The sequence below is a fragment of the Gadus morhua genome, chromosome 18, assembly GCF_902167405.1.
Source record: "Gadus morhua chromosome 18, gadMor3.0, whole genome shotgun sequence".
NCBI lineage: Eukaryota > Metazoa > Chordata > Actinopteri > Gadiformes > Gadidae > Gadus > Gadus morhua.
In genome coordinates, this window is record NC_044065.1 from 23,335,860 (window position 1) to 23,361,819 (window position 25,960).

General features: G+C 42.5%; 1 protein-coding gene and 1 long non-coding RNA gene across 2 annotated transcripts in view; one reads left to right on the forward strand and one right to left on the reverse strand.

Annotated features, from left to right (window-relative positions):
* Positions 1-25,960, reverse strand: part of LOC115531643 (wings apart-like protein homolog) — an 85,448-nt gene that overhangs the window by 28,463 nt on the left and 31,025 nt on the right. Inside the window, exon 3 of the mRNA XM_030341001.1 lies at positions 17,679-18,528. Coding sequence (XP_030196861.1) covers positions 17,679-18,528 — 850 coding nt within the window. The remainder of the gene's footprint in view (positions 1-17,678; positions 18,529-25,960) is intronic.
* On the forward strand, positions 12,528-13,557 carry LOC115530775 (uncharacterized). The gene is made up of 3 exons (XR_003973789.1): positions 12,528-12,563; positions 12,841-12,978; positions 13,184-13,557. It is a non-coding gene; the product is annotated as an uncharacterized LOC115530775 (long non-coding RNA).

Here is a 25,960-nt window from a genome sequence, read left to right on the forward strand (position 1 = left end):
AAACATTCCATCCATGAAATTTGGTGATTAAAGTCACAGGCCACGCCCATTAAGATGCCATCCTGTCGTAGAAATATCAATCATAACTATAAATATACAATCACATACAAATTATATTAACCTTGTTTACATAATTATTACATTAGAAGGAACTGTATTCATTCTCCCTGTATCTTAAAACAAATCCCTTCCTCCCTTAACTGAGAGAGGTTGAGTTAATTCGTATTCAAGTTCCCACTGGAGCCAGTAAGTCTGGTTTTGTGACCAGGTCAATCGACTGACTTCTTTGTTGTGTAAACTATTTACAGCCACCATGTCTTACAAACCTGCAGACATGTCCAATAATCACCCATTGTATTACAAATTGACTTGGCCTTAGGTCACTCCCACTCCCTACCCTGGAAACGTTCCCTATAAGAATGTTGTTCACCTATTGTTTCATCGAATGTGTTCTCGGTAAACTTTGCTGCCAGTACTTTTCCCATGATCATGCCTTAAGATTAAATCAAATATTTCGCTGTCCGACGTGTCCGTGAGAGAACTTTCTCTTCATCAAATGGCGTTGTCGGCAGGATCCAAATATGAGATCATCAGACTGGTAAGTTATGTTTTTTTTTTAAATGACTATCTTGCCATTCTGACCCTCTGACGGGATCCTGAATTTGGAAAATAGATAAACACATGTGATTAGGATCTGACCCGGACCTTTGGAGGCGATTAGCACTAAAACAACTATTCAGCTAAAGAGGGGATAAGTGGACATAGTTGCCTGCCTTTGGTCTGATGAATGTAAACTAGTGGTTTATTTTATATAAGGGTTAAGATAACGCCCTCGGGAAGATCGATCTAAAAGCATGAGGTTTCATTTAAATTCTTATTTAGGCGGAGGCTCTGTCTGATATTTTTTGCTAAAATATCCAAGAATTAGGAATCCCTACGAATTGATAATCCGTACTACGTAGGCATCAATGATTGGCCAGTAGTAGACTGTTTTTTACTACGAATGGAAAGCTTGTGCCGTGCGAATCATTAGCAAGATTTCGCTCTGCAGATTGGCTCTTGTTATGTGACGAATGCAGGAATGTTGGCGGAGGACGTTTTGATTACTCTCAGTAAGAGTAACAACCCTCCAAAGAACTACGTACATTACAAGAGTTACGTTGGTGTGTTAATGAACTGTGTATCCCAAGTAGAACCCATTCAGTAAGTAGCCCAGTAATAAAACAGTTTGGGACCCCACATACGGCCAACCAGTGAATGTATTTGCTTGGACCTCAGATGAATGGGTAATGTACGTCCCTCGGAAGTTATGCAATTCTGACCCAGGACCTTTGAACGTTTCTGACCCAGGACCTTTGAACGTTTCTGTACTGACAGACCTTTCACTGGTATGATGAATAGATAGCGATCTATTTCAAATAGGGCTGATAATTACACCCACGGGAAGAATTTATTTAATTTTGACCCGGACCTTTGCACCGTTTCTGCACTGACAGAAACGGTTCAAAGGTATGATGAATGGACAGAGATCTATTTCACATAGGGCTGATGATTGCACCCACGGGAAAACCAAGTAGGATGAATTGAGTGGCCTCATGTTGTTTGAACCTGAATGAAATGTACATAAAATAGAGGAGCCTCCCAACCTAAAGACACCAACGACGGCGGAAAATTTGATTTAACCACTGTTCAACTTTTCTTGTCATGTGACTAAACTTATCTTTTTTCAGAAAAGTGGACGAGTGGTATAACGTCCGGCCTTTACGGACGCAAACAGTGCCAGCAGGTAAGTATGGCACTGAAACAACTGAGGGAATAGGCCCCCCTCGTTTGTGAAAAGAAAAATATATAAAGAATATCGTAGTGTCTCATCCCAATTGTTATGTTATGTATTTTTCGCGCCGTATTTCTATCCTTTCTTTCCATGCTTTGCTTTCATGTTGTCTACAACCTCTTGTAGACCCTTCTTCTCTCCACAGCGCTGGAGAAGCAGTTTTACGCCGTCCCGAAATTCTAAATGTATTTGAATGCGATTGTAATAGATTTACTGCTGAGTTGTATTAATATGATCTGAGAGATCGTATTGATTTTTTTCAGATAAATAGCAATGTCCAAGGAACGAATGCCCGAAAATCGTAGCAGTTCAGGACACTGATCCAGAACCAGAGGACAATTCAACTCCACAAAAGTTTATTCTTCAAACTGGTTTGATTGACAAACCACGAGTGAGTACCCTGAAACTAACATAGAAATAAATAAATCGGGCTCCTTTGAGACATTGACTTTACTCTGATTTACAAATTTGTACAAAATATATTAATATCATTCAGTTAGGTAACATTTCTTTGTTACTTTATCAAACAGATCTGTGGTCTCCATTTGCGTTGAGTTCCACAAGTTTTAAAAGTATTAAATACCATTAACATAGCCTACTTTTAGCATTAAAGAATTCATGACGTAAAACGATAACAAAAGTGATTGTATTTTGTTTCGTATATCCCTATCTGTTGTATCAGCTGTGTGTGTATTCCTTTATTTGTATTAATTTGTTTGTGTCTTCTTTTCAAAAGAACGTCTGACTCAATCATAAGGAAGAGTAAAAATGGACGCCCATTCATCAAAACGGGACGCTAAGGTGACAATAACGGTATCTAAGCAAATTAAAAAAAGAGCGGACCTGGTAAGAACCCGCTATGGTAAAAAAAAAAACGATCCTATAGTGCCACCAAGATCCCCCGCAGATATAGTCTTGAGAGAAGAAGGCACATACTCGGTCTTTCCATTTACTTATGATGTGTACGAATGGACAGATGGCTGTTGGCCAATAGGTGGTTCTTTTGATTCTTGCAAACTACAAGAATTAAAAGAAACAATAACGTCTGGACCAGATCCGAATTGGGATTTTAATTACACACAGAATTGTTTAGATGCATGGATTCGCACGGAAAAACGACACCCAATACCGAAACCAGTTAAACAAGAAGTAAGTCCAGAAATCGCGTCTAACATTTTCAAAATAACGATGCAAATCAACCCAGATTGGACAGAAGTGTATAGAACAGCTCTGTTGAACAAAACAGCAACTAGTAATGCAGAACATGTTGATAAATTAATGACTGAAATAGAGTTAACAGCCGCAGAAGTAGACGCTATTAAAACAGCCCAAAACAACATAAAAGACAAAACCGCCCTCGCTACACTTTGTGTATGGAGCCAACGTCAACTCGTTAAAGAACCCTCCAGATGTTTTTACTGCAAAAAGATAGGTCATCGGGAGAAATATTGCAGAAAGAAACACAACGACGAGACTAAACCGTCGGCCCCGCCCACGGAACCAGTCCGCGCCCCCCACACAATGAAGAGCCCGCTACAACGCCCAGGTGAGTATAATCATTACTAGGACCCCTTGGAGAAGGAAACAACGATCCAGGCAACGCTTCTTCAACTGCCTTCCACCCCCACCGAAAATCCAAAATGCTCCGTGCAGGTAGGACAAAACCATTTTGAATTTCTTGTCGATTCTGGTGCTACAGTATCAGCTATTAACAAAACTGGTATTTTACAAGAAAGTAACCAAACATTGAAAACGGTTGGTATTGCTGGCATTTCGATGAGTGAAACAATATCCAAGCCAGTTCCTACTATTGTATCACATGTCCCATTGGAACAGAAGTTTTTAATCTCTCCCACCTCTCCTGTTACAGTTCACCCCAGAGTTAATCCCAGGTACCATCTAAAATATGGGCCATGCATAAAAATCATGCAGGATTTGTAACCTCTTCACCATCTCTTAAAGTTACATTAAAGTCAGATGCTAATTTGACTTGTACTCGACAATATCGTTTGTCCCCCGAAGCATTAGATAGAATTCAGCCGGTAATAACTTCTCTTTTATCTCAAGGTATTCTAAAGGAAACAACTACTAGTCCTTGTAACACACCCATATTGCCCCTCCCGAAGCCAGGGAGTCCAGATGAATAGAGATTTGTACAAGATTTGAGAGCAGTCCACAATTGCGTTGTTCCTATCACACCCGTAGTACCAGACACACATACAATACTGTCATCAATCCCTTCAGATTCCACACATTACACAGTAATTGATCTGTGCTAAGCGTTTTTCTCTATTCCAATACCATTTGACAGCCCTACCCATGGTTTTTATCATAGTGATATGATCATGTTAAAGTCACTTAACCCAAATGTTCTCCTCCCCAGATGGCAAGGACCAACCCAGGTGTTACTGACCACGAGGACTGCAGTCAAACTCCAAGGAAAACCAGAATGGATCCATGCAAGCCGATGCCGCCCAGCACCTCCAGAAGAGGAAAGCACCAACGCCTCGAATGGACCACCTCTACCGTGATCTGCATAATACTCCTGATGAGCCCAGCAGACCAATGCAACGCAACCACCAGCAACAACGACCGACTCCCGACCATAGCGGAACCCCAGCTAACCTCATCATCACACAACCAGTTTGCAAGCCTACTTGCTACAGCTCAAACCCACTTCAACACCACCAAGAATGGGCCCCTTACTCAAATGAAGAGTTACCAAATGGAAAATGAGTGACCTAACATGCTAGACATAAATTTTACTAATGTACATATTGATCATTTACTTTTACTAATTTCTTTGAATTTGCAATTTTACTAATGTAGATTGATTACTTTATTAATGATTGATTTTTACTAATTTCTTTGAATTTTGTTCCTATTATTCTGTGTTTTAACTTGTTTCACCATCATTTGTAATCCTGTGCCATAATATACCACCTGTAATAAGTGTTGATCTTATGATCAAAAAGGTAGGAACTGTCGTGGAAATATCAATCATAACTATAAATATACAATCACATAAAAATTATATTAACCTTGTTTATATAATTATTACATTAGAAGGAACTGTATTCATTCTCCCTGTATCTTAAAACAAATCCCTTCCTCTCTTAACTGAGAGAGGTTAAATTAATTCGTATTCAAGTTCCCACTGGAGCCAGTAAGTCTGGTTTTGTGACCAGGCCAATCGACTGACTTCTTTGTTGTGTAAACTATTTACAGCCACCATGTCTTACAAACCTGCAGACATGTCCAATAACCACCCATTGTATTACAAATTGACTTGGCCTTAGGTCACTCCCACTCCCTACCCACAATGGAAACGTTCCCTATAAGAATGTTGTTCACCTATTGTTTCATCGAATGTGTTCTTGGTAACCTTTGGAGCCAGGACTTTTCCCATGATCATGCCTTAAGATTAAATCAAATATTTCGCTGTCCGACGTGTCCGTGAGAGAACTTTCTCTTCATCACATCCCCTAATTGGAAATATGTTGAGTCTACCTAGATTTTGGTTCTGAACAACTTTTCAATTGGACTCAAGGTTATAGGAGTCCATTTTAATGTTGATACAAATCTTTACGCATTTTAAACACCCTTTTTAGAAGTAAATTGCTCCTGGGTGCATTAATCTTTATTGAAGACATTGGTCCTAAGCTGTTATGTGCTAAAAGACCTTTGTCCAAGTGAAAAACCTAGGATCCTTAGGGAATTTAGTGTTTTTAACAATGTTCAAGATAGTCGTAAATCCATCCAAATAAAGTCATAGGTTCTTGAGGCATATTTGTTAAACTTGAGGATATGCATGTGTGAACCAAGGTTTGATGACTCTACGTCAAAGCGGTTATGAGATACGTTTGTTCGAAGTTTGCATTTTTGGACTGTTGCTATAGCGCCACCTTTGGGCCAATCAGTGCAATATTTTCTCTTTGTTAATCTTGAGTCAGCCTCTACAGTTGGCACTAGGGCTGTGCAATTATTCGGATTATGATCACGATTTCGAATCTTGGGTCAAACGATCTCCAAATTAATAAAATAGAGTTGGAACGATTCTTTTGGAATTTTCCGTTTTGTGAAAGAGACGCATATGCGTGATTCAGTCCCTCCCCCAGAGCATTCAACGCGGCCCCGCGAGCTGTGTGTGTGTGGTGACCTTATTCAGAAAACAGCGCGAGCGAGATGGCAGAGGGAGGACAGCCAGTTTACTCGATAAAAAGGATAAAACAAGTTAACTAATATGGCAACACTTCGGATTCGAAGAAGCCGACGAGGCACAGGCCACATAATGTGCAAAATGTGCTACAATGTTAGATCTGCACCACTTGGAAACACGACAAACTTGTTTAATAACCTAAGGCCCCGTCCACACTAACCTGGGTAAATCTACAAACGCATAAATATTTATCCGTTTAGCCCTGCCGTCAAAATGGAGAATTGCAACACAGAAAATTATGCTTTTCGAAAATGATCGCGGAGGTGGATAAATGTGAAAACGCTGGGTTCGCGTTGAAGTGTGGTCAGGGTAGACGGAGGCTTTCAGAAACGATGACTTTCGGTTGCCATGACACTGCGCCATGACGCTGCCACAAGACAACAATTACGTTGCAGCATTTCGGCTGACAGGAATCTGATGGGACACTTCAAAATAAGATAAGGCGAAGGCAACGACTGCCTTGAAAGAAACAATGGCAGCAGAGCGTTGTCGAGCACAAACTAAATCAAGAAATAGACCAAGAAGAAGACCCTCCTCAAGAAGATCACCAGAAGAAGACCCTCCACAAGGAGATCACCAGAAGATATGTGACCAAACTGTTTGCAGATGGAGAGGTTTGGAGAGATGTGATAGTGATTTAGGCCCCGTCCACACGGAGCCGAAACGGGCGAAAACAATCCGGCTGCAATAAATATTCAAGGCGCTGGTTCTCCACAGAAAAAAGTGGAGCGCATAGAGCCTGCGCGCATACAGCCTGTGCGCTGTTTACCAACATTCAGTCACGAGGAGATTTAACCTTTAAAGGAGCATTTCACCGTTGGAGGCATGAATATGTATTGAAATTGGGTCCTATATGTAGTCGAATACTAAAATAAAATTCTAATTTGGTGCCGTCTTGACCGAGAAAAGGCAGAAAGTGACTTTTTGGCGCTTGGGGATTGAAGACAACAACTCCCACCATGCACCACGATGCCCAGCTTCGCTGGCCATTCCCGCTTATCTAGATCTCCGCCTATCGGACACCTCGCTGTTCCATCTACCAAGCCGATACTGCAAGACTGCTTGAAAATCATTTCACACAACATTTCTAGTGAAGAGTATTAGTTGGTGAACTCAGTGAATTAGTACACGATTTTTTTTTTTCTTTGGCTCAAAACAAAGAAGCAGTAGCCTGACTGCTATGTTCAAGGCAGTATGTTTGTATGTTCATCGTTTAATTGCACTATAGGCTTTTTTTTTTATCTTCCTGCTTTGATCAGTATATGCCAGGGGTTTTCAAAGTGTGAGAGAGTGAGCCCCCCCTCAGAGAAAAAAATCTCAGGTGAGCCCCCCCCCAAAAAAAAAAAGTTCTAAATACCTGTGTTTTGAAAGCTTTTTTGCTTATTTTACACATTTTAAAGATCTCTGATCATAATTTTAAAACGTTTGAAACATATTTTTTAAACATATTTCTGAAACATTACAACATCTTTGTGCGTTTTTCAACACATTTCTTGACACAATTTAACAACTTTATCTAAGAATGTTTTAGCTTAACCTTTTTTAAATACATTTGAACATCTTAATCTGTGTAAATTGCCAGTTTACACAGATTCATTCAGGGTGCCCGACTCTGAATTTTCTGAGTCAATAAGATCTGGCTTTTCAGTCCAGAGATTCGACTATTCGGCGGGGTTTGTTTACCGGCGTTGCTATGGTGACCTAAATTATTATAAGCAACTGAAAACGATGCCGGTTTGAAACTAAAACTGATTCTGAAAAAGTATAAATGCTATCAAAATTCCGTTTAGATAGTATTGAAGTGTGCAGATTTGTTTAATGGTTTGAAAGATTGTAAACTGTTGCAAAAGGAATGAGTTACGATGTCTAGAAGTAGGTGTATCAGAATGGGCTGACGTATTCAATGAAAACAGCTGAAAACGAAGCGGTATGAAACTAAAACTGATTCTGAAGAAATTTTAAATGATATTGAAATTCTGTTTAGATATGATTGAAGATACAAGTGTGTATATTTGTTAAATGGTTTGCACGAACATAAACGGTTGAAAATTGATTTAGTTACGCTACTTCTACAGTTGAAGTACGACTGATGATTTGAATCATCGACTTACAGGGGTTTTTTCGGGGTTATTTTTTTCTCACGTCGCACCCCCCCCTGAAGTACTCTGGCGCGCCCCACAGTTTGAAAACCATTGCCTTAAACCAATCATCAAACTTGGTGTAGTCAAACGCACATGGGTCAAGATGAACCCCTCCAAATTGTATCTATATCGGGCTATAGGGAGCAGTAAAACGATTAACTGAAAATGCAACCTCTCCAAATTGTACCCAAATTGGGCGATAGGCGGAGCTATATCAATTAACTGAAAATGCAGACTTTGGACGGACATATTATCTGACCTTTTTCTTCTACAGTCATGAAATCCTGTAGACATTTGTATCTCCTCATGGTTGAGCAAATGTTCCTAGGATACCCAGAACCTGTAGCAAAATGGCGGCTGGACGTCCAAATTATCAATCATCCCCATCTTGGTGTATTTAAAGAAGCATAGGTCAAGGTTAACCAGGCTAAAGTTAATCAAAATAGGACTATAGGGGGCGCTAAAGCGATCAATTGAAAACTTTAAAGAATCATAACTCCTCATCCTTTTGACGCATGGTCACGAAATTTTGTTTGCCCATCAACGGATCCAAGTGAATCAGAATGGGCTGACGTCTTCAATGAAAACAGCTGAAAAGGAAGCGGTATGAAACTAAAACTGTGATTCTGAAGAAATTTTAAATGATATCGAAATTCTGTTTGAAAACCCATGGCATATGTATGGAAGCCCGTTTCCGCCACGTAAAAAAAAAAAATGCAGGTCACAACTCATTATTTTGAGATGGTATCTCGTTATTTTGACATAGTATCTCGTTATTTTGACATAGTATCTCGTTATTTTGAGATAGTATCTCGTTATTTTGAGATACTATCTCGTTATTTTTGAGATACTATCTCATTATAATGAGATAACTTCTCAACAGGACCAGACCAGTCATTGTAGCCTAATTGTAGCTTATCCATAGGTGCTACATATAGCCTATTATTACAGTAGATTAGCTGGAGATGATGAACTCGATTATTAAAGATTATTTCAGACGGAGGTATACAAATGCTGAAATTTTGGCTCGATTATCTATGGAGCACAACATAAACATTAGTAAAAGAACTCTAGAAAGAGTGCTTCATAGAAATCAGCCGTACACCACCAGCCTTCAATACGTTGGTTCCCCATGCTTGGACCTAGAGTGACACAGTCTGGGGAAATGCCGTTTTCACTGCCGTGAATAAAACTTTGCATTGCGGCAATGTGTGTGTTCTACGTCCCGCGATCCAATCTCACTTTCAATGGGCGACCATGCTGCATCACTGAATCAATGAAATACCCCGCTATAAGACGTAGGTCGCTGTTAGTTGAGTGGGTGTTTAGCCAGATCATCTTTGGCGAGAACCCATCAATGCAACCACTGATGCATATCCCATACGGCTTCAATTTGTCATATCCATCTATGTGCCACACATAATTCGGGCCACGACTGACAGACTCTACGTCTCAGACGGTGCCGTGCACGGAGATCCACGCCACCACCATCCATTTGACGCAGCAAGAGACGAACGGTCTCTCTGTCCGTGATGATCCCTGCCATCCAACACTTCTGTTGCATCCACCTGTAGCCATGTTGTTGGCCAGAGGACTGTAATTGGCGATGTATGAAATCGGCTACTTCTCCGATGTCCGCCTTATTGCGTCTTCGCCACAGCTGATTCCTATGAAGCACTCTTTCTAGAGTTCTTTTACTAATGTTTATGTTGTGCTCCATAGATAATCGAGCCAAAATTTCAGCATTTGTATACAGGGCTCTAAATTAACACCCGCCAACCCGCCAAATGCGGGTGAAAATTCATTTTGGCGTGTATTAAAAAAAACTCACTAGCCGGCTTGGCCGGTGATAAATGAGTAACTTTACCATCTATTTCGCGGGACGCGTGAGCACGGTTTCTATGGGAACGCATCCGTCGAGGCTGCCGTACTAGGGGAGGGGGCGTAGGTCACTCTTGGGTTGGAAAAAACGATAGACGCCGGTACAAATACAAATACAGACACAAACACAAACAAGATGTGGCGATGGTTGGGACAGCCGGCCATCAAGAGAAAGGATATTCCTACCAAAGAGGTAGGGGAGGAGGAGGATATTGGACCTCGCGAAAAAAAAAGAAGAACATTTAACTGTAAATGGCTAACTGGTCGTGAGTGGCTCGTGTATGATCACGAAAACAGCGTAATGTTCTGTCAGGATTGCCGAATGTATGCTAAAGAAAAACACAAAACGAATAATTTCGTGGTAGGAACCAATAATTTCAAAGTAGAAGCAGTAAAGGATCATGAGAGTGCCCGAAGTCATCAGGAGAGCCTGAGGACGAAAACCGCCAAGACGTGTCGTATCGAAGAGAGTGAAGCTGGAAGGAGCCTTGCCTTAATGAAGACGTCCGAGTTCGAGAAGATGGAGCTACTTTTTCGCAATGCCCACACCATCGGGAAAAAAGGCTGGCCTTTCACCGACTTCGCATGGATGTGTGAGTAAGTGGATTAACTTTATTATTTACATATTTCAGACTCATTACATTTTATACGGTATATTGACAGTACTATTTAAGTAACTATTTTAAAGTTCAGCCTCACACTTTATCAGTCACATAACATGCAAAGGTTTAACATGAATATATCATGTGGCCACCACGATTGCCCTAATACAAGCATTTTTATATATGTGTTTTTGGTTATTATTTATTTCAGGGTTGATAGAAAGAAAGGCTTGAAGATAGGAGAGACATACACAAATGACTATCAGGCAAAAGAGTTCATTCACTACATAGCGGAGGATGTGAGGAGAAAGATGAGGGCAAGATTGTCAGATGTCAAGTTCATCTCTGTCATGTCAGACGGATCCCTGGACAGTGCAGTGATTGAAGAAGAGATGGTCTATGCCAGGAGTGCCAGTGAGGGGAAGATCAAAGTTGATTTTGTCGGGATAAAAGCTGTTTCAAAGCCAGATGCTACAAGCATAGCTGAAGCTGTGTGTAATGTAATGGAGAGTGAAGTCAGCACTGATTGGAAGAGCAAGCTGGTGGCCATCGATGGAGCAGCTGTAATGACAGGAGTCAACAATGGTGTAGTTACCAAGCTGCGTGCAGACCGATCGTATGTGCTGGGGATCCATTGCATGGCCCATAGACTTGAGCTCGCCTTTTCAGATGCAGTGAGGAAAAATGTGATGGCCAAGAAGGTTGAGGACCTATTGAGTGGACTCTACACCTTGTATCACAAGAGTGGAGTAAACAGGGCCAGCCTAAAGAAAAACTTCGGGGAGCTCCACATGAAGGCTTTGATGCCAACCGGAGTAGGTGGAACCAGGTGGCTGCCACATCTCCTCAAAGCACTAGACCATTTCCTCAGGGGCTATGCTGCTGTTGTACGCCACTTACAGGAAAAGGTATGATAATTTATAGCCTACTAAAACCAACAGTGTAGGTGGATAATTTAATATTTGTGCCTTGCTTAATACATTTACATGTCAAACACATGTCTGTCAGTGATATAAACAGGTAGGAGACACAATACAAGCCAAGAATTGCATTGGAAAAACAAAATAAATATGAGACTAAAATCATATTTGCATAATAATTTGGAATTCAGTGTAAATGTTGTCTGTGATTTAATGCTGTTGTTTTGTTTGTAGGCCCAGGAGGAGACCACTGTCAGTGTTCAGAGGGCAAAGGCCAAGGGCTTCCTTAACATAGCAAAGGATGGCGGAGTCCAACGGTTTTGCTGTCTTCTCCATGACATCATCTTTCAATTGAGCAACCTTTCCAAGTCACTGCAGAAGTCAGCAGTAACCCTGGCTGAGGCTCATAGCTGCCTGTCCTCCACTCAGGCTGTCATAGAAAAGTACAAGTCAAGGTATAGAATAGAATACTTTTTTTCATTCTGCCCATGAGACATGAAAAGAACAAAATGCAGAACTCAGGTCTCGGTATAATGATAAATAAAAACAATAAATACTAATTAAAATCACCATCTAAAATATGGTGAGTATGTATTATGTATATGTATGTATAAGATATGTATCATATGTCATACAATTCATTATTTGATTTTAGGTTGTGTTAGTGTGTTTTCACACTTTTTTCACAATATGTATGTAAAGATAGATAATTAATCAAACCCATCCATTCATCTCTGCACAACTGTAGACCCGGGCCTAAGCTGAGAGCAGCACTGGAGACGGACATCTATGAGGGAGTCCTTCTGAAACCGACAAAGCCTGACCAGCATGACAAGTCCAAGAATGATCTCATAGATGCCATGTGCCAGTGCATCACTTCTAGGTTTGCCGATGTAAACAGTGGTGTCCTGAAGGCAATGCGACTAATACATTTCCAGTGCTGGCCAGAGACAGACACAAGTGCAGGTCAGTAATAATTAAAATGTAATGAACAAATATATTCCCATTTTATGTTTTAAGACAACTCCTTAAAGCTGCAGTTTGTAGTTTGGAGAAAAAAGTGGACTTAGCCAGAAAATTTGAATGAGTACAGCCTCCAGGTCCCTCCTCCTTCCTCTCTGCTGTGCTGCAGCTCTGCTTTCTAAGACCCTCTCCACAGATATAAATATAACAAATATAACACAAAAATAGTTATAGGCTGCAGCTTTAACTTTGTATCAATGTTTTTCCCCTTTGTTCTCAGATTTTGGTGATGATGATGTAGACCAGGTTATTAGTCACTTCCGACCTCTTCTACTGACAGCTGGAGTGGATATTGACTTGATTCCAGATCAATGGACCATTCTGAAAACACAACTTTACACTGCAGGTTTCAGCCAAGGTACTGTTGAATGAAGTTTAAGAAAATGAAGTCTGATGTGACTCTTTAACAATAGTCTTGAGTAGGTCATTTGTTAAAGGTACAATCCAAATGTGATGCCATCTTTTACTAACTAAATTTGCATTTGTTTTCCATGTGCTTGAAAGTCACTGAAAGTGCATACCGTAACATCTCATTTTGCATTGTCTGTCTGACCCTGCAACAGGGACCATTGAGAAGACATGGCCTGCAGTAAACAGAATGCTGCGCCATGAGTGTCCTGATGTCCTACACCTGTTTGATGCCCTGCTCACCATTCCGACAAATACAGCTGACTGTGAGAGGGGGTTTAGTGTCATGAAGCAGGTTAAGAGTGACTGGCGCTCAAGCCTGAAAGGGGAGACACTAGCTGACCTTTTGAAAACACAGTTGTGCTCACCGGACATCAAAGACTTCGACCCACGCAAAGCCATAGAAATCTGGCATGGTGACAGTGTGCGCACACGCCGGCCACACTTTGTGAGGAAGAAAAATGGAACTGATGTAAATGGGGGCTCTGAGTCAGAGTCCTCAGAGAGCTCTGCCTCTGATGATGTTTAACCTGTCTCTTTGTATATAATACATTTGTGTAATTTTGTACATTATCTGCACTAAAACATGTTTAGAGATGTTTAAAGTTTTAAGTTGTAAAACGCTGGCCCCAGCCCCACCTTCTGGCGGTTAGGATTTAATTTTAATTGGATATACATTCCCAACTTCACTGTAAGATGAATTTAAAGCTTTAGTTAATAAAATGATCAAATGAATTCAGTGGCTCTCATAATCTGTCTTTTTTGCACGGGAAAAAAAATGTGGCTAGTGGAAATTCTGATTGGCTGGTAACTTCAGAAACTTACCAGCCACATTGGCTGGTGATCAAAAAAGTTAATTTAGAGCCCTGTTTGTATACCTCCGTCTGAAATAATCTTTAATAATCGACACACGCCAATTACATGACTAGAACCAGGTCCGTGAGGTGACGGCAGACGACCAAATCCAGACATGCCGGCCACTAGGTGGCGCTATACCAAGGAATACGGGTTTGGGGCTATAACTCCCACACCGAACCTCCCACAGTCCAAAACGTTATACCCACAGATGCACTGGAGTCTGCTGCATCTTTTGGCATAGGCCACGCCCATTTGCGTCGATAATTTTTTTTCGCAAAATCGCGAAAACCGCCAAACTGTATTTTCGCTACTCCTCCCACATTTCTTGATCCGACCTTCGACGACGAAACGGTAGCGTTTTGAATATTGGTTTATGAGCTAAATTAGACGTGGAAAATCAAAAATCCAAAGAAATCCAAAATTAGACATCGGAACGATGTCTAATTTTACACACAAATTTCGCCATTAGGGGCCGCCATAAACGAGGGAATTGTTCATCTCCTAACTGGCCAAAGGAATGTTCTGAACACGCGTTTGGGGTATATATCTCCCACATCGAACCTCCCACAGTCAAAACCTTCATATCCACAGGTTCACGGTAGCGTTTTGAACACATGCTTCGCGTTGTGCCGGCGAAATGCACATTTCTTGGACCCCTGCATAACTGCTTGCAGTTCTAGTTAGGGGTCCAAGCCAACAGGTTGGATCCCTAATGTTTTTGTAAGGATTTTTAGGGGTCCAAGCCAACAGGTTGGATCCCTGTTGTTTTTGTAAGGATTTTTATTATTATTATTATTATTATTATTATTAGGGGTCCAAGCCAACAGGTTGGATCCCTATTGTTTTTGTAAGGATTTTTCTTCCTATACTTGCCCCCCTAAAAGTGATACCACAGCCCAAACCGTAAATGGTGCCGACGCGCTAATTGCATGACTAGATCCAGATCTCTTCGGACTACGCAGACGACAAAATCCAGACACCCCGGTCCCTAGGTGGCGCTATACCAAGGAATACGCGTTTTGGGCTATAACTCCCACACCGAACCTCCCGCAGTCCAAAACGTTATACGCTCAGATGCACTGGAGTCTGTTGCATCTTTTGGCATAGGCCACGCCCATTTGCGTCCATAAAAATTTTCCGCAAAATCGCGAAAACCAAACTTTGCACACGACAGCTTCAGACGCACACAAAAATAAAAATTCAAACACTTTTTTGATCCGACCTTCGTCGACGAAACGGTAGAATTTTGAATATTGGTTTATGAGCTAAATTAGACTTGGAAAATCAGAAATCCCAAAAATCAAAGATTAGACATCGGATCAAGTCCAAATTGTACACACATGTTGGTGCTAACCTTAATGTCGTTCGATAAAAAATTCGGAAAATTTCGCCATTAGGGGGCGCCATAAACGAGGAAGTTGTATATCTTCACAAAATTTCGCCGCGAAAACGCTGCACTGACTTCTCGCTACTCCTACCACAGTCAAATCCTTTGTATCCACAGGTTCAGGGTAGCGTTTTGAACACATGCTTCGCGTTGTGCCGCCGAAACGCACATTTCTTGGACCCCTGCATAACTGCTTGCAGTTCTAGTTAGGGGTCCAAGCCAACAGGTTGGATCCCTATTGTTTTTGTAAGGATTTTTCTTTTTAGGGGTCCAAGCCAACAGGTTGGATCCCTATTGTTTTTGTAAGGATTTTTCTTTTTATTATTATTCCCAGCTAGAAGTGGTACCACACCCCAAACCGTAAATGGTGCCGACACGCCAATTGCATGACAAGATCCAGGTCTGTGATGTGTACGCAGACGACAAAATCCAGACACGCCGAACACTAGGTGGCGCTATACCAAGGAATACGCGTTTGGGGCTATAACTCCCACACCGAACCTCCCACATTCAAAACCTTGTACACACAGATTCACTGGAGTCTGCTGCATCTTTTGGCATAGGCCACGCCCATTTGCGTCAATCATTTTTTTTCGCAAAATCGCGAAAACCGCAAAACTGTTTTTTCGCTACTCCTCCCACATTTCTTGACCAATCAACACCAAACTTTGCACACGACATCTTCAGACGCACACGCAAAGGAATCGTGAGACACTTTTTTGATCCGACCTTCGACGACGAAACGGTAGCGTTTTGAATATTGGTTTATGAGCTAAATTAGACGTGGAAAATTAAAAATCCAAAGAAATCCAAAATTAGGCATCGGAACGAGTCCAAATTCTACACACATGTTGGTGCTAACCTTATTGACGTTCGATAAAAAAATCGGAAAAATTCGCCATTAGGGGGCGCAATAAACGAGGAAATTGTATATCTTCTACAAGATTTCGCCGCGAAAACGCTACACTGACTTCTCGCTACTCCTACCACAGTCAAATCCTTTGTATCCACAGGTTCAGGGTAGCGTTTTGAACACATGCTTCGCGTTGTGCCGGCGAAACGCACATTTCTTGTCGCGTTGTGCCGGCGAAATGCACACTTCTTGGACCCCTGCATAACTGCTTGCAGTTCTAGTTATTATTATTCCCAGCTAGAAGTGGTACCACACCCCAAACCGTAAATGGTGCCGACACGCCAATTGCATGACTAGATCCAGATCTGTTCGGACTAAGCAGACGACAAAATCCAGACACGCCGGTCACTAGGTGGCGCTATACCAAGGAATACGCGTTTGGGGCTATAACTCCCACACCGAACCTCCCACATTCAAAACCTTGTACACACAGATGCACTGGAGTCTGCTGCAACTTTTGGCATAGGCCACGCCCATTTGCGTCACTAAAAATGTTCGGCAAAATCGCGTAAACCGAAAAACTTTGCACACGACATCTTCAGACGCACACGCAAAGAAATCCTCGAAAACTTTTTTGATCCGACCTTCGACGACGAAACGGTAGCGTTTTGAATATTTGTTTATTAGCTACGTTTTACGTCGAAACGCAAAAAAAAAAGAAAATACCAAAATTAGACATCGGATCAAGTCCACATTTTTGACACATGTCGATGCTACCCCTACTGGCGTTCAAAAAAAACATCGGAATATTTCGCCATAAGGGGGCGCAATAAACGAGGAAATTGTATATCTTCTAATTGGCCTGAGGAATGTTCTTTAAACTCGAGGGAAACCATCAAGGGGCAATCCCGAGTCTATATAGAAAATATTGCCAAGAATTATTAATCTGGGCGGGAGTTATTTGTTAAAGGAAAATTGTTTTCGGAAAATTTCGCCACAAGGCGGCGCCAAAAAACGACGACATTTTATGTCTCTTAATTTGCCAATGGGATGTTCTGAAAACGCGTTTGGGGCTATAACTCCCACACCGAACCTCCCACAGTCAAAACCTTTATATCCACAGATTCACTGGAGTCAGCTGCATCTTTTGGCACACGCCGTTTCTCAATTTCGAACACATGCTTCGCGTTGTGCCGGCGAAATGCACATATCTTGGACCCCTGCATAACTGCTTGCAGTTCTAGTTTTTATTTACTTTTGTGAGTTTGGTTTTATTAACATTTTGGAAGATGCCTTAACGCCCGGAGAAGAAAGGAGGGGGGGAATTATGGAAATAGTTATTTGTTTATTTTCACATAGTTATAGTAATTTTACCGTTGAAAAAAAAAAATGCAGAATATCGGCGCCGATATGCGCCAAAATGCCGAATATCGGCGCCGATAATCGGTCGATCCCTAGTAATTTGAGATTAAACTTGGAATGAACCAACTGTTCAAACCAAAAACAAAGATCCCTGATATGTGCTTGTGTAACATGCTTGTGTTTGCTGTACCTGGGTTTGGTCACCTCCGCTTCACTCTTCTTACGCTGCCATCCTGCCTCAGCGAGTTCGACAGCACTGCCTGAGGTAGCGAGACCAAGACCGCTTACATCGCTACTACCACCACCACCACCAACACCACCAGCGACACCACCACCAACGACACCACCACTAGAGGGCGGCCCGCCACTGGTAAAGTCCTCCACCCCTCGCTCCTGAATGGTGACGTTGCACACCGACAGGCAGGAAGGGTGGAGCACGGTGAAGTCCCTGGCCCGGCCCCTCCCACTGCCGCTTGGCTTATTACTGGTGTCGGACGGGTTCTTGGGGGGGCCAGCAGCAGGCACACCGCCAGGATCTGATGACTTCCCGGCACCCTGCTTGTTGGGTCTCCTGTACGTCCGACAATTGGTGCTTCGAAGAAGCGAGGAAGAGGAGGTCTGGGATTGGTCCAACGATGGCTCGACCGGGATGTCCCAATCGCTCCCGAAATCCTCGCTCTCACCGGGGCTGTGTGGTCGCGGGGGAGAAGGGACCTTCTGCTGCTCCCTGGTCCGGCCCGCCGCCAGGCCCAGGCCCGATGCCCCGCTGCGCCCCAGTGCATATCCGCTAGTGGCGCTAACACTGGAGGCCCACTGCGTTGAAGGGGGGTTGCGGGGGGCTTGGCTTTGCGAAGGAGAGGGGAGGCCCATGATGGCGTCCCAGGCGTCGTAGGAAGAGGAGGAGTCCCCCTTGGACTCCGTCTTCAGCGTCGTGGTCAACGCCATGGGCTTCTTGTCGCTCTCTGAGGCGTTCCGGTACCAAGAGTAGCTGTGCTGCTTCTCAGACGAGGCAGGAGAGGAGCTATGCTTGAACTTGTTGCCTGCAGGCAAACAACAAAGAGACCGAGAGCAACATGTTATGGTCAAGGCTGTGTGTGTGTGTCGTGTGGCGTTTTACCTCTATCATTAAAAAATAAAATGTACTAAATGAAAATAAAAGCCATTTTTGCGAAAAGATTGGATGATGAGAGCACATCTCACACTGAATGCTTGTTTTTCTTTTCAACACAATACCCTCTATAAATAAGATGCTTTATCCTGAAGCACACAAGCAAGTTCTCTTTATTCTGCACCATCTTAGCTTTTGATCAACCCCAGAACAAGGAAAAAAGATTTTCAGAGAAAGACAGCTTTAGAAAGGGCTTTGAGAGAAATCCTGCCCCCTTGAAATATGTTGGGGTAATTAAACCAAAATAGTCCAACAGAAACAATTGTTGCAACCCTGTAAAAAGTTAATTCTGTGATACTTATTCGTCACAAAATTCCCTTTTTGTTTGGTTATTAATAATGAAGAGGAAATTATCTGTGGTCAAGGAAAGTACATATAATTGCAATATATCTCAACCAACATTCAGAGCCCCTATAAAACATTTGGATCATAAAATAATTGTATTCATAATTCATGACAGGAGAATATAATTATGTATTTTTTCTGCTCAATAGAAAGATATTTCGATAAGATATTTAAAACATTTAGGAGGAAGGCATCGTGGTAAAGGCTTGTGTCTTACTTCACCAACAACGGGACTCTAAATATTATTATTATTTTTAGGGGTCCAAGCCAACAGGTTGGATCCCTATTGTTTTTGTAACGATTATTAGGGGTCCAAGCCAACAGGTTGGATCCCTATTGTTTTTGTAAGGATTATTAGGGGTCCAAGCCAACAGGTTGGATCCCAATTGTTTTTGTAAGGATTTTTATACTTCCCGCGCTGAAAGTGGGTCCACAGCCCAAACCGTAAATGGTGCACACGCGCCAATTACATGACTAGAACCAGGTCCGGCACCGCTACTCAGATAACAAAATCCAGACACGCCGGTCCCTAGGTGGCGCTATACCAAGGAATACGCGTTTGGGGCTATAACTCCCACACCGAACCTCCCAGTGTCCAGAAACTTGTACACACAGATGCACTGGAGTCTGCTGCATCTTTTGGCCTAGGCCACGCCCATTTGCGTCCATGAATATTTTTCGCTAAATCGCGAAAACCGCAAAACTGTATTTTCGCTACTCCTCCCACATTTCATGACCAATCAACACCAAACTTTGCACACGGCATCTTCAGACGCACACGCAAAGAAATCATAGACAGTTTTTTGATCCGACCTTTGACGACGAATCGGTAGAGTTTTGAATATTTGTTCATTAGCTAAATTAGACGTGGACAATTAAAAATCCAAAAAAATCCAAAATTAGACATCGGATCGAGTCCAAATTCTACACACATGTTGGTGCTAACCTTAATGACGTTCGATAAAAATTTCGGAAAATTTCGCCATTAGGGGGCGCAATAAACGAGGAAATTGTATATCTTCTACAAAATTTCGCTGCGAAAACGCTACACTGACTTCTCGCTACTCCTACCACAGTCAAATCCTTTGTATCCACAGGTTCAGGGTAGCGTTTTGAACACATGCTTTGCGTTGTGCCGGCGAAATGCACATTTCTTGTTGCGTTGTGCCGGCGAAATGCACACTTCTTGGACCCCTGCATAACTGCTTGCAGTTCTAGTTAGGGGTCCAAGCCAACAGGTTGGATCCCTATTGTTTTTGTAAGGATTATTATTAGGGGTCCAAGCCAACAGGTTGGATCCCTATTGTTTTTGTAAGGATTATTATTATTAGGGGTCCAAGCCAACAGGTTGGATCCCTATTGTTTTTGTAAGGATTATTAGGGGTCCAAGCCAACAGGTTGGATCCCTATTATTTTTGTAAGGATTTTTAGGGGTCCAAGCCAACAGGTTGGATCCCTATTGTTTTTGTAAGGATTATTAGGGGTCCAAGCCAACAGGTTGGATCCCTATTGTTTTTGTAAGGATTTTTATACTTCCCGCGGTGAAAGTGATACTACAGCCCAAACCGTAAATGGTGCACACGCGCCAATTGCATGACTAGATCCAGAATCGGCACCGCTACTCAGATAACCAAATCCAGACACGCCGGTCCCTAGGTGGCGCTATACCAAGGAATACGCGTTTGGAGCTATAACTCCCACACCGAACCTCCCAGAGTCCAAAAACTTGTACCCACAGATTCACTGGAGTCTGATGCATCTTTTGGCATAGGCCACGCCCATTTGCGTCCATAATTCTTTTTCGCAAAATTGCGAAAACCGCAAAACTGTTTTTTCCCTACTCCTCCCACATTTCTTGACCAATCGACACCAAACTTTGCACACGACATCTTCAGACGCACACGCAAAGAATGCATGAAACACTTTTTTGATCCGTCCTTCGATAACGAAACGGTAGCGTTTTGAATATTGGTTTATTAGCTAAATTAGACGTGGAATATCAAAAATCCAAAGAAATCCAAAATTAGACATCGGATCGAGTCCACATTTTACACACATGTTGGTGCTAACCTTAATGTCGTTCGATAAAAATTTCGGAAAATTTCGCCATTAGGGGGCGCAATAAACGAGGAAATTGTATATCTTCTACAAAATTTCGCCGCGAAAACGCTACGCTGACTTCTCGCTACTCCTACCACAGTCAAATCCTTTGTATCCACAGGTTCAGGGTAGCGTTTTGAACACATGCTTCGCTTTGTGCCGGTGAAACGCACATTTCTTATCGCGTTGTGCCGGCGAAATGCACACTTCTTGGACCCCTGCATAACTGCTTGCAGTTCTAGTTCCTATTATTAGGGGTCCAAGCCAACAGGTTGGATCCCTATTGTTTTTGTAAGGATTTTTCCTATTATTATACTTACCTCCCTGAAACTGTGCCCACAGCCCAAACCGTAAATGGTGCCGACACGCCAATTGCATGACTAGATCCAGGTCTCTTCGGACTATGCAGACGACAAAATCCAGACACGCCGGTCACTAGGTGGCGCTATAGCAAGGAATACGCGTTTGGGGCTATAACTCCCACACCGAACCTCCCACAGTCAAAAACTTGTACCCACATATTCACTGGAGTCTGCTGCATCTTTTGGCATAGGCCACGCCCATTTGCGTCTAGAATTTTTTTTCGCAAAATCGCGAAAACCGCAAAACTGTTTTTTCCCTACTCCTCCCACATTTCTTGACCAATCGACACCAAACTTTGCACACGACATCTTCAGACGCACATGCAAAGGAATCGTAAGACAGTTTTTTGATCCGACCTTCGACGACGAAACGGTAGCGTTTTGAATATTGGTTTATGAGCTAAATTAGACGTGGAAAATCAAAAATCCAAAGAAATCCAAAATTAGACATCGGAACGAGTCCAAATTTTACACACATTCTGGTGCTAACCTAACTGTCGTTCGATAAAAATTCCGGAATTTTTCGCCATTAGGGGGCGCAATAAACGAGGAAATTGTATATCTTCTAATTGGCCCAAGGAATGTTCTTCAAACTATAAGGAAACCATCAAGGGGCAAACCCGAGTCTATATAAAAAATATGGCCAAGAATTATTAATGTGGGCGGGAGTTATTTGTCAAAGGAAAATTGTCTTTGGAAAATCTCGCCACAAGGGGGCGCAAATAAACGACGAAATAATATATCTCCTGACTGGCCAATGGAATGTTCTGAAAACGCGTTTTGGGCTGTAACTCCCACACCGAAGCTCCCACAGTCAAAAACGTTATACGCACAGATTCACTGGAGTCAGTGGCATATTTTGGCATAGGCCACGCCAATTGGTTTTGAACACATGCTTCGCGTTGTGCCGGCGAAATGCACATTTCTTGGACCCCTGCATAACTGCTTGCAGTTCTAGTTAGGGGTCCAAGCCAACAGGTTGGATCCCTATTGTTTTTGTAAGGATTTTTATTAGGGGTCCAAGCCAACAGGTTGGATCCCTATTGTTTTTGTAAGGATTTTTATACTACCTCCCCGTGAAAGTGGAACCACAGCCCAAACCGTAAATGGCGCACACGCGCCAATTGCATGACTAGATCCAGAATCGGCACCGCTACTCAGATAACAAAATCCAGACACGCCGGTCACTAGGTGGCGCTATACCAAGGAATACGCGTTTGGGGCTATAACTCCCACACCGAACCTCCCAGAGTCCAAAAACTTGTACACACAGATGCACTGGAGTCTGCTGCATCTTTTGGCATAGGCCACGCCCATTTGCGTCCATGAATATTTTTCGCTAAATCGCGAAAACCGCAAAAATGTTTTTTCGCTACTCCTCCCACATTTCTTGACCAATCGACACAAAACTTTGCACACGACATCTTCAGACCTACACGAAAAGAATGCATGAAACACTTTTTTGATGCGACCTTTGACGACGAAACGGTAGCGTTTTGAATATTGGTTTATGAGCTAAATTAGACGTGGAAAATCAAAAATCAAAAGAAATCCAAAATTAGACATCGGATCGAGTCCAAGTTTTACACGCATGTTGGTGTTAACCTTAATGTCGTTGGATAAAAAATTCAGAAAATTTCGCCATTAGGGGGCGCAATAAACGAGGAAATTGTATATCTTCTACAAATTTTCGCCGCGAAAACGCTACACTGACTTCTCGCTACTCCTATCACAGTCAAAATCCTTTGTATCCACAGGTTCAGGGTAGCGTTTTGAACACATGCTTCGCTTTGTGCCGGCGAAACGCACATTTCTTGTCGCGTTGTGCCGGCGAAATGCACACTTCTTGGACCCCTGCATAACTGCTTGCAGTTCTAGTTAGGGGTCCAAGCCAACAGGTTGGATCCCTATTGTTTTTGTAAGGATTTTTAGGGGTCCAAGCCAACAGGTTGGATCCCTATTGTTTTTGTAAGGATTTTTCTTATTATTATTAGGGGTCCAAGCCAACAGGTTGGATCCCTATTGTTTTTGTATGGATTTTTTTTATTATTATTTTTATACTTCCTACCAAGAAAGTGCTACTACAGCCCAAACCGTAAATGGTGCACACACGCCAATTACATGACTAGATCCAGGTACGTGAAGACTATGCAGACGAAAAAATCCAGACATGCCGGCCACTAGGTGGCGCTATACCAAGGAATACGCGTTTGGGGCTATAACTCCCACACCGAACCTCCCACAGTCAAAAACTTGTACCCACATATTCACTGGAGTCTGCTGCATCTTTTGACATAGGCCACGCCCATTTGCGTCTATAATTTTTTTTCGCAAAATCGCGAAAACCGCAAAACTGTTTTTTCCCTACTCCTCCCACATTTCTTGACCAATCGACACCAAACTTTGCGCACGACATCGTCAGACGAACACGAAAAGAAAAACTCAAACACTTTTTGATCCGACCTTCGACTACGAAACGGTAGCGTTTTGAATATTTGTTTATTAGCTACGTTTTACGTCGATACGCAAAAATTCAGAAAATACCAAAATTAGACATCGGATCAAGTCCAAATTTTAGACACATGTCGGTGCTACCCTTAATGGCGTTCAATAAAGAATTCGGAATATTTCGCCATTAGGGGGCGCAATAAACGAGGAAATTGTATATCTTCTAATTGGCCAAAGGAATGTTCTTCAAACTCAAGGGAAACCATCAAGGGGCAAACCCGAATCTATATAGAAAATATGGCCAAGAATTATTAATGTGGGCGGGAGTTTTTGGCAAAGGAAAATTGTCTTGGGAAAATTTCGCCAACAGGGCGGCGCCAAAAAACGACGACATTGTCTATCTCCTATTTGGCCAATGGAATGTTCTGAAAACGCGTTTTAGGCTATAACTCCCACACCGAAGCTCCCACAGTCAAAACCTTTATATCCACATGTTGTTCACGGTAGCGTTTTGAATACTTGCTTCGCGTTGTGCCGGCGAAACGCACATTTCTTGTCGCGTTGTGCCGGCGAAATGCACACTTCTTGGACCCCTGCATAACTGCTTGCAGTTCTAGTTATTATACTTCCTACCAAGAAAGTGCTACTACAGCCTAAACCGTAAATGGTGCACACACGCCAATTACATGACTAGATCCAGGTACGTGAAGACTATGCAGACGACAAAATCCAGACACGCCGGCCACTAGGTGGCGCTATACCAAGGAAAGACGCGTTTGGGGCTATAACTCCCACACCGAACCTCCCACAGTCAAAAACTTGTACGCACATATTCACTGGAGTCCGCTGCATCTTTTGACCTAGGCCACGCCCATTTGCGTCTATGAATATTTTTCGCTAAATCGCGAAAACCGCAAAAATGTTTTTTCGCTACTCCTCCCACATTTCCCGACCAATTGACACAAAACTTTGCACACGGCATCTTCAGACCTACACGAAAAGAATTCCTGCATTACTTTTTTGATCCGACCTTCGACGACGAAACGGTAGCGTTTTGAATATTGGTTTATTAGCTAAATTAGACGTGGAAAATCCAAAATCCCAAAAAATTCAAAATTACACATCGGATCGACTCCAAATTTTACACACATGTTGGTGCTAACCTTAATGTCGTACGATAAAAATTTCGGAAAATTTCGCCATTAGGGGGCGCCATGAACGAGGAAATTGTATATCTTCTACAAAATTTAGCCGCGAAAACGCTACACTGACTTCTCGCTACTCCTACCACAGTCAAATCCTTTGTATCCACAGGTTCAGGGTAGCGTTTTGAACACATGCTTCGCGTTGTGCCGGTGAAACGCACATTTCTTGTCGCGTTGTGCCGGCGAAATGCACACTTCTTGGACCCCTGCATAACTGCTTGCAGTTCTAGTTTTTATTATTTTTCCCCCCTAGAAGTGGTACTACAGCCCAAACCGTAAATGGTGCACACACGCCAATTGCATGACTAGATCCAGGTCCGTGAACACTATGCAGACGACAAAATCCAGACATGCCGGCCACTAGGTGGCGCTATACCAAGGAATACGCGTTTGGGGCTATAACTCCCACACCGAACCTCCCACATTCAAAACCTTATACACAAAGATTCACTGGAGTCTGCTGCATCTTTTGACCTAGGCCACGCCCATTTGCGTCTAGAATTTTTTTTCGCAAAATCGCGAAAACCGCAAAACTGTATTTTCGCTACTCCTCCCACATTTCTTGACTAATCAATACCAAACTTTGCACACGGCATCTTCAGACGCACACGCATAGAATTGATAGACACTTTTTTGATCGGACCTTCGACGACGAAACGGTAGCGTTTTGAATATTGGTTTATGAGCTAAATTAGACGTGGAAAATCAAAAATCCAAAGAAATCCAAAATTAGACATCGGAACGAGTCCAAATTTTACAGACATGTTGGTGCTAACCTTAATGACGTTCGATAAAAAATTCGGAAAATTTCGCCATTAGGGGGCGCAATAAACAAGGAAATTGT